The sequence below is a fragment of the Festucalex cinctus genome, chromosome 5 (genome assembly GCF_051991245.1).
Source record: "Festucalex cinctus isolate MCC-2025b chromosome 5, RoL_Fcin_1.0, whole genome shotgun sequence".
In the NCBI taxonomy this organism is placed as follows: domain Eukaryota; kingdom Metazoa; phylum Chordata; class Actinopteri; order Syngnathiformes; family Syngnathidae; genus Festucalex; species Festucalex cinctus.
Window position 1 is genome coordinate 31,272,715 of NC_135415.1, and position 13,215 is coordinate 31,285,929.

The 13,215-nt window shown below is 40.4% G+C and overlaps 1 protein-coding gene across 2 annotated transcripts; it reads right to left on the reverse strand.

Moving 5' to 3' along the window:
- Positions 1–1,600: 1,600 nt before the first annotated feature.
- On the reverse strand, positions 1,601–12,281 carry zbtb34 (zinc finger and BTB domain containing 34). Of its 2 annotated transcripts, none has more exons than XM_077522472.1 (2): positions 12,151–12,281; positions 1,601–7,837 (listed from the first exon to the last, which is right to left on the reverse strand). In XM_077522472.1, the coding sequence occupies exons 1-2, from the start codon at positions 12,205–12,207 to the stop codon at positions 6,251–6,253; spliced, it is 1,644 nt and encodes a 547-aa protein (XP_077378598.1). In that variant the 5' UTR covers positions 12,208–12,281; the 3' UTR covers positions 1,601–6,250. The 2 variants fall into 2 exon arrangements, with proteins under 2 accessions (XP_077378598.1, XP_077378599.1); XM_077522473.1 differs by lacking the exon at positions 12,151–12,281 and adding an exon at positions 11,901–12,142.
- Positions 12,282–13,215: the final 934 nt, after the last annotated feature.

The following is a 13,215-nucleotide window of genomic DNA, read 5'->3' on the forward strand; positions in this document are numbered from 1 at the left end:
TCATTCAGGTCACTTTAAAAAAAAAAAAAAGGTTCTCAAAAACTAGGTGTCCACTTTTTTTTTATTATTATTATTTTTCACATGTCAAACTAGACCTATTGAAATACAGTAGACCATATACTGCAAGGCCAAAAAACTTTACTTTTACACAATATTTCTTCCCATAGAAGGATATTGTTACCTTTGAAGCACTGTGAAATCATAGTTCAATGTAAGAGTAGTGGACCAATCTTTAAAATGTGGCACCATCATAGCTACTACTTTAGAAATAGTGCACATGCTTGCGATTATATTAGCAGTCATCGAACAATTAAATAAGTCAATTACAATTTTAAACCCACAAATCTTGTGGACATTACAAGAGAACAACTATGCATAATAAACCGACAGGCTAGAACAGTGCTCCACATGTGTGCTATGGCGCGGGCGCCCTCTAGTGCAGGGGTGTCAAATTCATTTTTTTGTCACGGGCCAACATCACAGTTATGGTTTTCCTTAGAGCGCCATTATGGCCACGCAAACCATATAGGCCTACAGTATATGTAGTCACCTCACCACCATATTATTTCATATTGACCTACACAAACTACCCCGGCAACATACTGGAGGTTATCGTCAGTGAATTTGAGCTTAAGTCATGGAAAACTGTATGTGTCTCTAAACGTACTATAGAAGTGCTCTGTGGTCACTTGTATTAGTTCTGAGTTCCTAACTGTTGTTCAAACAAAGTACCTCTGACCAACTACCTCATTCACAAAAAAACAACTCTCAATTCACTCTCAGCCAATCAGTGTCATAAATTGTCACTGACGGCCGACGTCGCTATTTTTGCTACTTATCTTATCAGAAGCACAATGATGCAACAATCTCCTCATTTCTTGTAAACATTGACTTTTGTTGTTGTTTAGATTTGTTTGGAAATTGATAGTGTTAAATTATTTTTGCAATGTGATTGTGCCAGCCAAATGAAACGTTATTTACAGTGACGTTGTTAGCACGTATTTTCCAAGTGGTCCTTGTGCATCCCTTCAACATGAATCCTGCGGGCTTTACTTTTTGATTCACAAACCCACAGAGCGCTTTAAGTCTTGTTTTACACTTGCAGTGTTTAAATTAAGCCTATTCCTGAAATCCATGTTTAGGGTTACAAAGGTCATTCAAAGGAGCACACTGAGAAACAATTTCCATCGAAGAACTTTGACCCCACGTTTTTTCAATTGGCAAACGACACATCTTAATAGTATGCTACAACTTTCTCAACTTTTCAAAACACACCTGCATGCCCTGATGTTCGCCATTTTAAAACGGGATATCTCGCAGTTATTGTTTTACAGCACCTTTTTAAAAGAATTTATTTCATCAGCAACGGCTGCGGCTCCTTGACACCCACGTGACGTCATTGCTTCAAAAGGAGTGACCTTGCAATTGGTGATATGTGGCTCCCTCTTGAGGATGAAATCGTCAGACGGATTCCAACCACTGCCAAGTTACTAACGTCTGTCAGACACACTGTCACTTCACTGACGCATTGAACAAAAAAAAAAAAACAACAAAACAAAACAAAAAAGTCTCCTGGCAACACAACACAAAAGACAAGAAATTGCCAAATCAGCGTCTTTATTTTACAAACGCATTTTTCTCTTGACATTTTTTTTTCCATAATAAAAAAGCAATTTACAAGCTTAAGAACCAAAATGAAGCTGCACAGAATGATTATGAGTAAAATATATCATTTGAATAAATATACTTTTATTTCATGCTATAAAATAAAACTCAAATAAATGGCAATAGATACGTCAGCTTGAGCTAGCTTCATTTACTTCATAGTTGTACAAAACAGTAGAGTTCTGAGGTTCACAGTTGGGTTGTGAGGTTGTGTGGAGAGTGGACAAAACGGGAGTTTGGGCACGTGTGCTGTCATGACTCGGTTTTTGTGGACCTCAAGCTTCAGCTCCGTGGAACGTAACGGACTCATTGAGACCTTGAGGCAGAATGTATGGAAACCGCTGACTTGAGGACTTGTTCCCCCACCTGAAGAGAAGTGCACAATTATGGACATAGGACGCTGCCCAATGAGACCATTTTTAAAACACTATACACCCTGAGTTGAAAGTTCTACGCTTTTTTTTTTTTTTTTTTTGCCTTGTTCCCAAATATATGAGCAAGAGACATTATCGTGCGTTGAGGGAGTTGATGTTGAGCTTAATAACTCCCTCACCTTGAACAACTCCAACTGAAGTCTCTGCAACCAAGGGGCCAGAAGTGGCCACCAAACGAGAACATGACAACACACGGCCCGCTCCCAAAACGTGGCTATACAGCCCAAACATCCCTTTCATTGTTTTTGACACAGCTGGAGGTGCAACTCTGCCCCCTGCAGAGGAGATGACTGAGCCACATGCTCAGTTCTTCTGTTGCAGTTCACTATCACTCAATTTTGATCATCACAGTCATGAACACAAATTTTCTTGAATATATACACAGCGTATATATATATATATATATATATATATATATATATATATATATATATATATATATATATAGTGAGAACTATTTTTCTAAACAGGAAGCCCACCTGTCCAAAGTTTTGCAGCGAATTACAAAAAAAAAAAAAAAAAAAAAAAATCATTATCAAATCATCCTGGTTCTATTTTAATTTAAGAGCTCCCTGACATTCAGTTCATTTGATATAACAGGCCAATATTTCAATAGTCTTGATGATCCAAATACATTTCTTTTACAAAAGTTTATTGCTTTCTTTTGATAATACACAGTGGACAGAAACTGACAAAAGAAAAAGAAAAAGAAGAAAAGCTATGGAAGTCTTAAGATTTTTTTTTTTTTTTCTAAGCCAGTGTCAGTGTTTGTAAACTACCTGAAGTGAGTTTAAGAAGAGGATGAGCTGCAATTTCAAAAAGTAGTCGGACAGCCTTCCCTGTAAACACTTCTTTTAGATTACTTGTGGCCCATAATGCATCTCCTGCATTGAGTGTGGAACTAAGAACTGACTAAAGGTCAACTAGAGTGTGTGTCTCAAGGTCAGTTGGTTTTGTGTGTGTATTATGACTTAAGTAAATATAGCTACATGAAAAGCATTTAAACCATAACCCCTGCCCATTTACCTATACATGGACTTATATACTTATTTGATAAGAAAACAAAACCTTACTAGTTTAAAAAAAAAAAAAAGCATCTTTTCTTGGGGAAAGGACCCTGCTAAAGCAAATGAGGCCATTATAGCTGGATAGATACAATTTCCAGATGGACTGTTATGTACGATTAACGACAACTGTTAAGTGCACAATTAATGACAAAAATTCAAGGAGAACTCAAGTTTTAAAAGTATCCATTGGCAATCGTATACAATTTTGTGGTTGCGAAACGTGCAATTCAACTATAGTATAGGGTACGCAGTTTTTTTTTCTTTTTGTTTTTTTCTTCCTCCATTTCATTTTATTTAAAATGCACACGTACGTTACTAAATTTTCAAGCAGCTGCTCTCCCGCTAGTGTTGGAGCAGGAGAGGGAAGTAGATTTGCGTGTTCCATGCATCTCCTTCCTTCATTCATTCATTCAAAGACGGAAAACGTACGGCACATAGATGAGATTGTCCTCACTGGTTCGAGTGGAGGGATAAACAAATCTCTCTCTGAGTACAAGGCGACTGCCTCATTTGATTGTAATCACTTGCTACCTCAGATGTTCATTTGTCCCATGACGAGAATATAAAATCATAAGCAAAAAAAAAGAAAAAAAAAAAGTTTCATTTGATAAAAAGGGAAGCAAGGGGAAGGACGTGAGCTGAAAAAGTACAAAATGGATGACACATTGGAGATCTCATTTCTTCTTGGTACTACTTATACAATACATGTGGCTCGTTTTCATCAAAATCTCTCGATTCAATCCATTGAAAAAGAAATGAGGCACATTATTCGAAGTGCCAAACTCTAGAATGTAAAGCTTGTGGGAAGGCACTAGGTTTAAATGCCACTTGTTGTGAAGTACTCTCATTTGTTTACATTGGCTTCACACAATTACATTACCTATTGCACATCATTTCCTATCAGCTATTTTATGGCTTCAATGAACGTCGTTATTTAGGATTTAGCCTTCATCGCAAATTGTTCAGATTTGTTACAAATGATTGTTTTGAGTTGGGAGTGTACATTCCTTTCCAATTGACTCGGTCTACATTTATTGAATACCCCCGTTCCTCTTGGTAAGCATTCACTTATGAAATACAGTCAAAAATGTACATCTAAACAATAACGTGCTAATCTTTGGTGTGAAAACATGGCACGGAAAAGAAGCAGTTTGTACCTTTCACTCACAAATCATTTCTGGGCAATCATTGGCAGAATCAAATAAGAACTCATCAGTAGCGGACAAAAAAATAAATAAATAAACATGGCGGAAATAAATGTGAAATTCCCCCTAAAACACATTTACCCTCTCAACTGCCCAGTAAATATAATGACTGCGAATGAGAAAATTCTAATTTGATTCAAAACATGTCATATTGCTATGTAGCAAATTTGCACCACAAGAAAAGGCATTCTCTCGTTTGGATGGATAATTAGACAGCAACGTTGTTTCAAAGATAGATAGATCACATAAGCCGCGCTTTCAAAAAGCGCTTCGTGACGCGAGAATCCAAAAATGAAATCACAATGGCTATAAAACTCATTTCTACCCAATGCCCAACCCCAATTCAATGGTTCAATAAAACAGTAAAAACCCAACAGTCATTTGCTTGATTTGTAGCCGTTAGTAATAATCATGTCGTAGCAACTGCTTTGAGGAACAAGTACTTACTGCACTACTTTTGACACTGCAGTATCGAATTTAAAAACCAGATTAGCAAATTATCACTGGGACGCCAATCCCTCCCACTAACTATGCAAAGTGCATCAATACTTTTTATCATATACTTTCACCACCTTTTAACATTTACATATCACTTGTTTTAGCCACACGTGTCAAACAAAAAAGTGGTATTGACTGCAGAAAACAACCTTGGTCTTTACATTAAAATCTGACCTGCACCAACGCAGGGCACAAAGAAGGTAGCTGGGGTCGAATGAACATGGAAGAAGAGGGGAGGGGAAACACAATAGTCCTTGCAAATAATGGAAGAAAAAACCATGTCAAAATGGCTGAGATTCCTTTGCTGCTTTTTGCATATTATCGATACGAGTACTTTTGCTGTACTGTGCGTGAACAGATCCGGAGTTGTTGCAACTGGACTGAATGAATGATGAGTTGTAGCTTGCCTTACCTTACCCAACCTAACCCGGGTCAAAACAAGTTAACACAGCTCTGATGGAAAGATCGCATCCCAGTGTGGTGGAATATGTGGGACTTCAAGAGACCCTCTTTTCACAGTATCGGAAACCGTGATTATATTAACAGCATGCCACCAGTATTAGCGATGAGGTAAAAATGTATTTAAGTATACTGGGCCATCGATTCTCCGTCTCCTTAAAACGTACGCTAGCATACTAAATGTTGTCCTTGTTAGTCTAACGCATACAATCAACAAGGAATATTTCCCCTGTCTATGAAGGCTTTACATTGAGTGAATATTCTTTTAAATGGTTTGGCAAAATACTGTAAATACAGCCTCAAATGGATTTCTAACAGTGAACTTGATCTGTGCCCGGTAGGTTTGGCTATGAGGTAGAACCAAGTAAGTTCCATTGAAGTGTGAATACTGCGATGAGTATGTAGTTGGTTGTATCATGAGGTATTGAACGGATATGTCACAAAAAGCTTTGCAATTGAAACAAAACAAAAAAAAGAAAAAAAGAAAAAGATCATTCCTAGTGAGTGAGTGACCTCCTGTGGCCGTATGTGCAAAAACAGGTCAGGTAAAAAGGTGATATGACAAGCATCTTACCAGAGCTTTCACATTTTCAATTATTGCAACATGCCTATATAACTCTGTAAATACGTTTCTAAAAACATGGAAAGATATAAAGAGAAATCTTCTCGGGGCTAAGGGAGGTGGGTAGGAGTGAGGATTGGGGGCAGGGCGTGGCGGGCTTGATAAATGGGACCTCGGCAAAAATAGTAAGATGTAGCTCCCCAAGTAACTTGCTTCACTCTGCATTTGACACCTAGCGTCCACAAAATTGGTAGCACCCCGTAAAGTAAGAAACGTCCATAGTGGAGGGAGCTGGAAAAAATTCCTTTAGTTGATTTGAAATAAACATTTCTTAAAGCTTCTGTAAACCTGAAGCAGAATCTAATAATCACATCTGGATGCCTGAGCCTCTTCCGGACTGCATTTGGAACTCTCCTCCATCTCATTGGCCGGTGCCTCTTCCGCATATTGCGCCTGGTAGGCCATCCCCTCGGCGCTATCATCCTGGTCTTTCGGACCCGAGCTGGCCTCCGTCCTCTCCGGAGAGTCCATGTGATTGCTGCCCTCGGACGCCCCCATGTGCTTCTTCCTCAGGTGCTGGTTTAGGGTGCCCTGAAACGGGAAGCATTTTCCACAGATCTGGCAGTGGAACGGCTTGTTGTCCGTGTGGCCGCGGATGTGGTACTCCAGTTGGTCTTTCCTGGTGTACTTCTTGCCGCAGAATTTACAAACGAACGGGGTGATGCCCATGTGCAGGCGCATGTGGCGGTCGAGGCTCCCTTTCTGATTGAAGGTCTTACCGCAGTAGACGCAAATGAGTCTTTCGTTGTACGGGTACCACTGACTCCGCAGGCTACGCTCTCGCACATCGTTCTCCAGCAATGTGGGCCCTGCGGCGGCGGCGGCGGCGGCGGCGGCGGCGGCTTCGCTGTCATCCGCGCCCGGTTTGATGCGACTCAGCACCGCCGCCGGGATGGCCAGGGGGCGCTTCGCCCTGGCTCGACCGCCTCTGAAGCCGCTGAGGATGGACCGGGACGGACTGGAGCCGCTGAGGTTCACGAAGCACGGGGAGGACAGCCCTGAGTAGGAATAGGCAGCAGACTGGATAACTGGACCGTAAGAACCCACGCTAACGGCCAGAACTTGCTCTCCGTCCACCAGCTCCGTGTGGTAGCCGTCATCGCCGGCTGAGGAACTATCGGAGTAGGTGGGCCTCTCCGTTTTCTCCACCTTCACGTGCACATCTGTGACTTGCCCGTCTTTGCCAATCAGCTCCACTTGCTCCATTTCCCCTTCCATGGGCGCGTCGTGCTCCGACACGCTGTCGGTGCTGCCGCGATCCGACTGGCCCTCCTCTTGCTGCAGTCGCCCGCGGCCCAGGCTTTTCCCAGCGAGATCCAAGCGCGCCTCGTGCCCCGCGTGACTCTGGCGGGAGTAGTAAGGGGGGGAGATCTGCGTGGGGTTGACAAAGAGGTTGCTGTCGTTGACCCCGTTGCGAGAGGCCTGCGAGTCGTCCTTCTCGGGGCTGCAGGTGCTAACCGGGAGGCTTATCTTGGAGTGGATGCTCTCGAGGATCTGCGTGCACTTGTCAATAATCACCTGCATCTGCAGAAAGCTGGCGGCGGTGAGGAAGCTGATAATGTCCTTGAGCTGCAGGGACATATGGCCAGTGTAGCAGAACGCAAGAAGCTGCTCAAACACCTCGGGGCTTTTGATGACCGAGATGGAAAGGCCACTCATGGTGCTGAGAGCCGAGTGGTCTCGAAAGTAGGGCGAGCTGGCCGCCAGGACGGCCTTGTGGGCGCGAAACGGCTGACCCTGAATGTGAACGATGATGTCGCATAACTTGCCCTGCAGTCGCAACTCGTTGAGCTGAGTCAGGACGGTGTTGCTGAACTCCGGCACATCAAACTCGATGTAGCTGCCGTCGTCCATTTCTTGGATATGCTTCTCCAGTTTGTCAACCACCTGAAAGGGCAAAGACAAAAACGGAAAACATGAGCAAAGAAATAGAACACGGGTTGCTCATTCATATACAATTTATATGAGTCAAACAAGTTCGGAACTGAAGTTTACTTTATGCATTGACTAAAATGTTGATTTTCCCCTGGAATATGATGAAGGATTGGAAATTCAGGTTTCACCTTCAAAGTTGTAAAACAAAAAACAAATCTGAAACTGTGTGGGTGAATGACATTCATCGATTTTTGTGTTTGTTTGAGATGCCACAAGAGATGGTTTAGAAATGTGACCAAAAAAATCCTGACTGGAAATGGTGCACAATTGCACGTACAGCAGTGACAAGGAATTAGCAACATTCTGGCTCACCAGCCATATTTGTTCGAGATATGAGCCAAGCTAACCAATATTTGAATCCGACGAGGGGGGGCAAGATATTGGCGTCACCATTTTTTTTTTTTTTTTTTTAAATACAAATACCAATCTTGACTCTCTTTTAATGTCTTAAAGCACGTTTATTGAACAATTTTTCAGAATTTTCAAAATGTAGAAGGTCTTTCTATTTTATATATTTTTTTAATCTTGGACAATTGACAACCTTTTATATTTCTAATAAAAAGTTCAGGGAACTCACAACATTATTAGTACATTTTAAAAAGGTTAATTGGAAACTGAAGCAATAAATGTGAGGAGTAAGCGGTTCAGAAAATGGATGGATGGATTGCACATCACAAAAACTAAACTTCAAATACTATAACTTTTATGTTGCACAAGTAGTAACTTGGGCCAAACAATTAATCTAACATCGGAACAATTCTATCCATATTTGTTGGGCTCTAATAGGAATAGTTTATCACAAATATATCATGCAATCAGAGTAAGCAGTTGAGGGCAGCTAAAGTTGACTTGCTTACAGCGCTAATGCTAGCTTAGCACTGCTATCTTGATGAATATGGACAGCGTTCAATGTGCCAATTTATAACTACACAGTACACGTTTCAAAAATCATATCATATTATCTGGCATTTTGATTTGCCATGACTTCTGTTATTGCAAAGCCATTCATTTGCGGTTCGGATTTGGAATCGCAGTAACGTTCGGCTACGTCGCTCGGTGTTCAGACGGTTTCAATAATGCAGAACGGGTCTGGCAACATTGTTTAGGTTTGGAAGGGAACAAGCAGTACACTCCAGACACATACAGTAGACATAGGCGGAGATAAAAACGATGGCATGCATTAGCTGCACATTTTTAGAACAGCTCAACTATTATTGCAATGAATAATCAATTATCTGTCAGGATTTTAAGTTATTGATGAAACAGTAAAACAAATGTTTTTTTTTTAATTCTATCCACCCCTTTATACAAAAACAGCACATTATTTTAAATTGATGGTACCAAAAATGCACAAAAATAAATTATGATTCAGTTACTGGTTTGGTCGAAAAGATGTCAGTAAATAAGGACAAATGTTGACGCATGCATGTTTGTTTGCTTGCTTTGCCTTGCAGTGTTAAAGAAAAGTGGAGGGGATGCTTCACTGCACAAGAGTCTAGTTGGCTGCAGGCTACAAAGTACGAGCTGTGGCCTGCGGGTGATATTTTTTTTCCCCTCTGGATATTTGTGTTTTATTGTATTTTTTTTTTTTTTAAACCCATTTAACACTTAATTTGATTGCATTGAAAAAAAAAAAACAATTATCGACTTACTGAAGATAAACAATGCTTTTCCAGCCATATGACTCATTTCTACGTTGAAATATCATAAGATGATTTTCTGTCTCCATGTTTTCCCAATTCTTATCAAAAAAATGATTATAAATAGTAGAATCGTGCTATGTTTTTAAATAATAATATATCCATTATAGCCGTAAATTTTCTGCTACTTATCCTGGCCAGGTTCAGGGTGAGTTGGAGTTTATTCCAGCTAACTTTGGGTGAAACTTTGTGGCATAATTGACTGCTTGCCAGTAACTGAAAGGAGGCATACAGACAAACAGTCCTTTCCACCTTTCGGCAAATTAGTCTTCAATAAACCTACGGCTAGGTTGTGTTTTTGGAATTTGGGAAGAAACCAAGGAAAAATGACACATTCACAGGGAGAAATACCAGCCAATTAAAAAAACAAAACAAAACAAAATCATCTCTTACAAACATTGGTATGAAAATTAATCGTTTTTGGAGTGTTTTATCCAAGCTAGAACTTCCAGTACTGTCAACACAGTTGAACATTATGCAGGGAAGTTGATCTGCCATGACTGCACAAACAAGTTTTTGTCTAGAACTTTGTGTTATTTAAGGCTAAGGCTCCCTGGAGCAATCAAATGGGTGTGTTTTGGAATTCGAAAGACAAAAATGGGAACCACTAACGCAAATGCTTAAAGCCAGACTCTTTTCTATGTCAACCATCCGAATCGCAATCACAATAGCCAATAACTGCTGTACAGACACGTGATACTAAGATTAAAGTAAGAAGATGTTTAATTCATAAATGATCAAATAAAAGCCTATTGTAAAGATATTTGGGGGCAAATTCCTCTATAGAGCATCTTTAAACAATAACACATGAACCAATATTTGCAAATGTGCAAAGTGGGAGACAAATATCACAAAATCCAATATACTTCTTGAGGTGGAGTGGCAGCTTTTTCTTGATGAAGAGCAGATTCTCAGCTTTATCGTGAATTGATCTTAAGTATCTATGCCAATTAACATTAAGGAGCATTATCTGTGTAGTGCCACATTTTACAGTTGCTAACATTTTCAAATTTTCTATATTTTTAACATTACACAATGATTTCATATAAAATGTACAAATTTGGAAAAAAAAAAAAAATAATGTAAAAATTAAATTTTCTTCAAAGAAGCCATTTTCTTCCTTGACACAAAAAAACTCAGTTTCTCCACAACGCATCATCCGATTTAAAAAAAATTCTTGGTGCATTTGAAGTAGCCATTCCAACAGGACTTTACATTTTAACAGACTGTCATTTTTGGTAATGAATATTGTGTTGCGAGCTAGTTAAAAATTACATAGGCCTACTAATCTTCAGATACAATAGTCTAAGGAAAATTGTGTTGCCAAGAGTCACAAAATCTGGCATTTAATGAGAAAACCTTGCTGGAAATAATAGTTAAAAGTTAATAGTCGTGCCCTGAGTGAACTCTGCTATACTGAATAACTTGGCTTCGCTGTACTTTGGTCTTTCCTGCCATAACATTTCAATAACAAGTACAGCAACATGAAAAGACATCATTACTGGTGGTACCCACTACCTTAGTGCTGTTGTTGTGTTGTAAAATGAAATAGTGTTATGCTGTAAACTAATAATTGCAATATAATATGACGCCCCGATGGCCCAATAGGTTGTTCTACCTCAGACAAATGAACTCGTCATGTCAAGGCGAACGTTTAAACAATCGTGGGACGTCGACTGTGGAAACAAAATGGAGCAAATTGGTGCCGTGTCAAACTTTTATTGCAAGCCATTGTGTGCGGTAGCAAAAGAAATGGGAAGTCATTGAGCAAACGCCAGCGCCAAGTCGAATCCAACTGAGTCATGTCAGCCGTCTCGAAACTCAATCGTTTGACCATATTGTAATGTGCATCGCTTCACAGGGCCGTGCCATACCGCGACCAAGCAGCATTCGAACATTTGCTAACTCCATTAGCTAGCCGAACATTTAGCCAGCAGTTCGGCAAAACCCACCAAACCTTCAAACAGGCTCAGTACCCCCAGCGCCAAAAAGCTTGACAGTCCGTTCGCGTTGCACACAATGTACACAAGATTGACACGCTTTTTGTACATTTTCACTAAGCTGGTCGCAGAGGTACTATGTCGGCTGTCATATAAGGTGGCTATATGGCTGGCTAGCTAGCTAGCTAGCTCACCAGCCGAATCAACGATCAGCCCGTGTTAGCCAACGGCGGTGGCTAACGCTAGCATGCGCTAGCATGCAATCGCTGGCACCACATTCCACCATTACCGAAGTCAGAGAGAAACACACGTTGACATGACGAACCGCGACACGCGCTCTCCAGTCCACACCGCGATTAAAACGAGCGGACCTACCGTGCTGCAGATTGACATTAAACGTTGTCCATTCCCCTTCAAGTTCGCGAACAGCCAAGCCAGGCCTCCCCCCCCCTCTCCAGTCCAGATGTGTCAGACAGTTGCTGCTGCAATTTTTGCATCAACAGGAAGTGTTCTTTTGGCTCTTTGCATTCATTCTATCGGCGAGTTTTGCAGCAGCCCCTCCCTTGCTTTTGCCAGTGCAACGTATAGAGACATATTCCCGGCACTCTATGCAAGTCATACGCACCATAATAAACGAAGACGAGGCGGGATCCAGTTTGTTCTCAAGCCGCAAAGTGGCCATGCGAATGTTCTTGTCTCATTCATTCACTGCACCCGTGGCGTGCGGTGCGGTGCATACAATGCAGTCCACTTTCATTCCACAATTATCACCGGGTGCGTTGTGTGAAATTCTGTAATGGTGTGTACCGCACATGCGCTAATTTCATTTCATTTCATTTCATTTAATGGCAAAACTATAACCAATAGTGGTGCATCTGCATACGTTATCAACCATATGCAGCAAAACCAAACTCCTATTGCAATGTGCTGTCTGCACATCCTGTACCATAAGTATCAGTTGATGTTATCTTTATATTTATAATCGACCGTGTAGATTTTAATATCTTCTGCTTTATAGGTTTAATTGCTGTATTTAATAGCGCATTTAATAACGTTGAGCTTTTCTTAATAAAAACATCCATACGCATTTAAAATGTGATTAACCCCAATGGGAGCCGCAGTCAGCTTTTAAATCTATCTTTTTAATGCACTGTACATTGCGGATATTTAATTCGTGTAACTTGATTAGTTTTGTTTTTTGTTTTTGAATGATGTTAGTGTGCGCGGCATAAAAATGCCACTTTAAAGTGTTCTGTGGAAATGCCACGAAGGGGCGCCAGACACTAAATTGTAACACAAACAGCGTATGGAACAAAAAACTGCTCTTGAATCCGTCGTCAGGTCACGGTTTGTTTCTCATGTAATTAATCAGATGATATCTTGAACTTTAACATAGTTATCCGGTTAAAGGAAAATACAACATTTCAAGATCTTGCGCCTTACGCTAATCAAAGGTTCATGATCTTAATTCATGACAAAATGCGGTGGCAGAAAAGATTACAAAAACATCTTTGTTTGATATTATTAATATTATTTTAAATAGCCACCCAATGGCTATTTGCTGACTGTAATTGAATTACACAACACAAGGATGCACTGGCTTTAATTGATTACATTTGGAGTAGATGAAAGTGTCATTTTCCAAATTGACCACAAAGCAGTGGAAATACTGACGCCCAAGTATGTGCTT

Coding starts and splice junctions, on each gene's coding strand:
- zbtb34 (XM_077522472.1), bottom strand. CDS start 12,207: ATGGCCACTTTGCGGCTTGAGAACAAACTGGATCCCGCCTCGTCTTCG. Junction 7,838..12,150: donor CCTCGTCTTCGTTTATTATG/GTGCGTATGACT, acceptor TTGCCCTTTCAG/GTGGTTGACAAACTGGAGAA.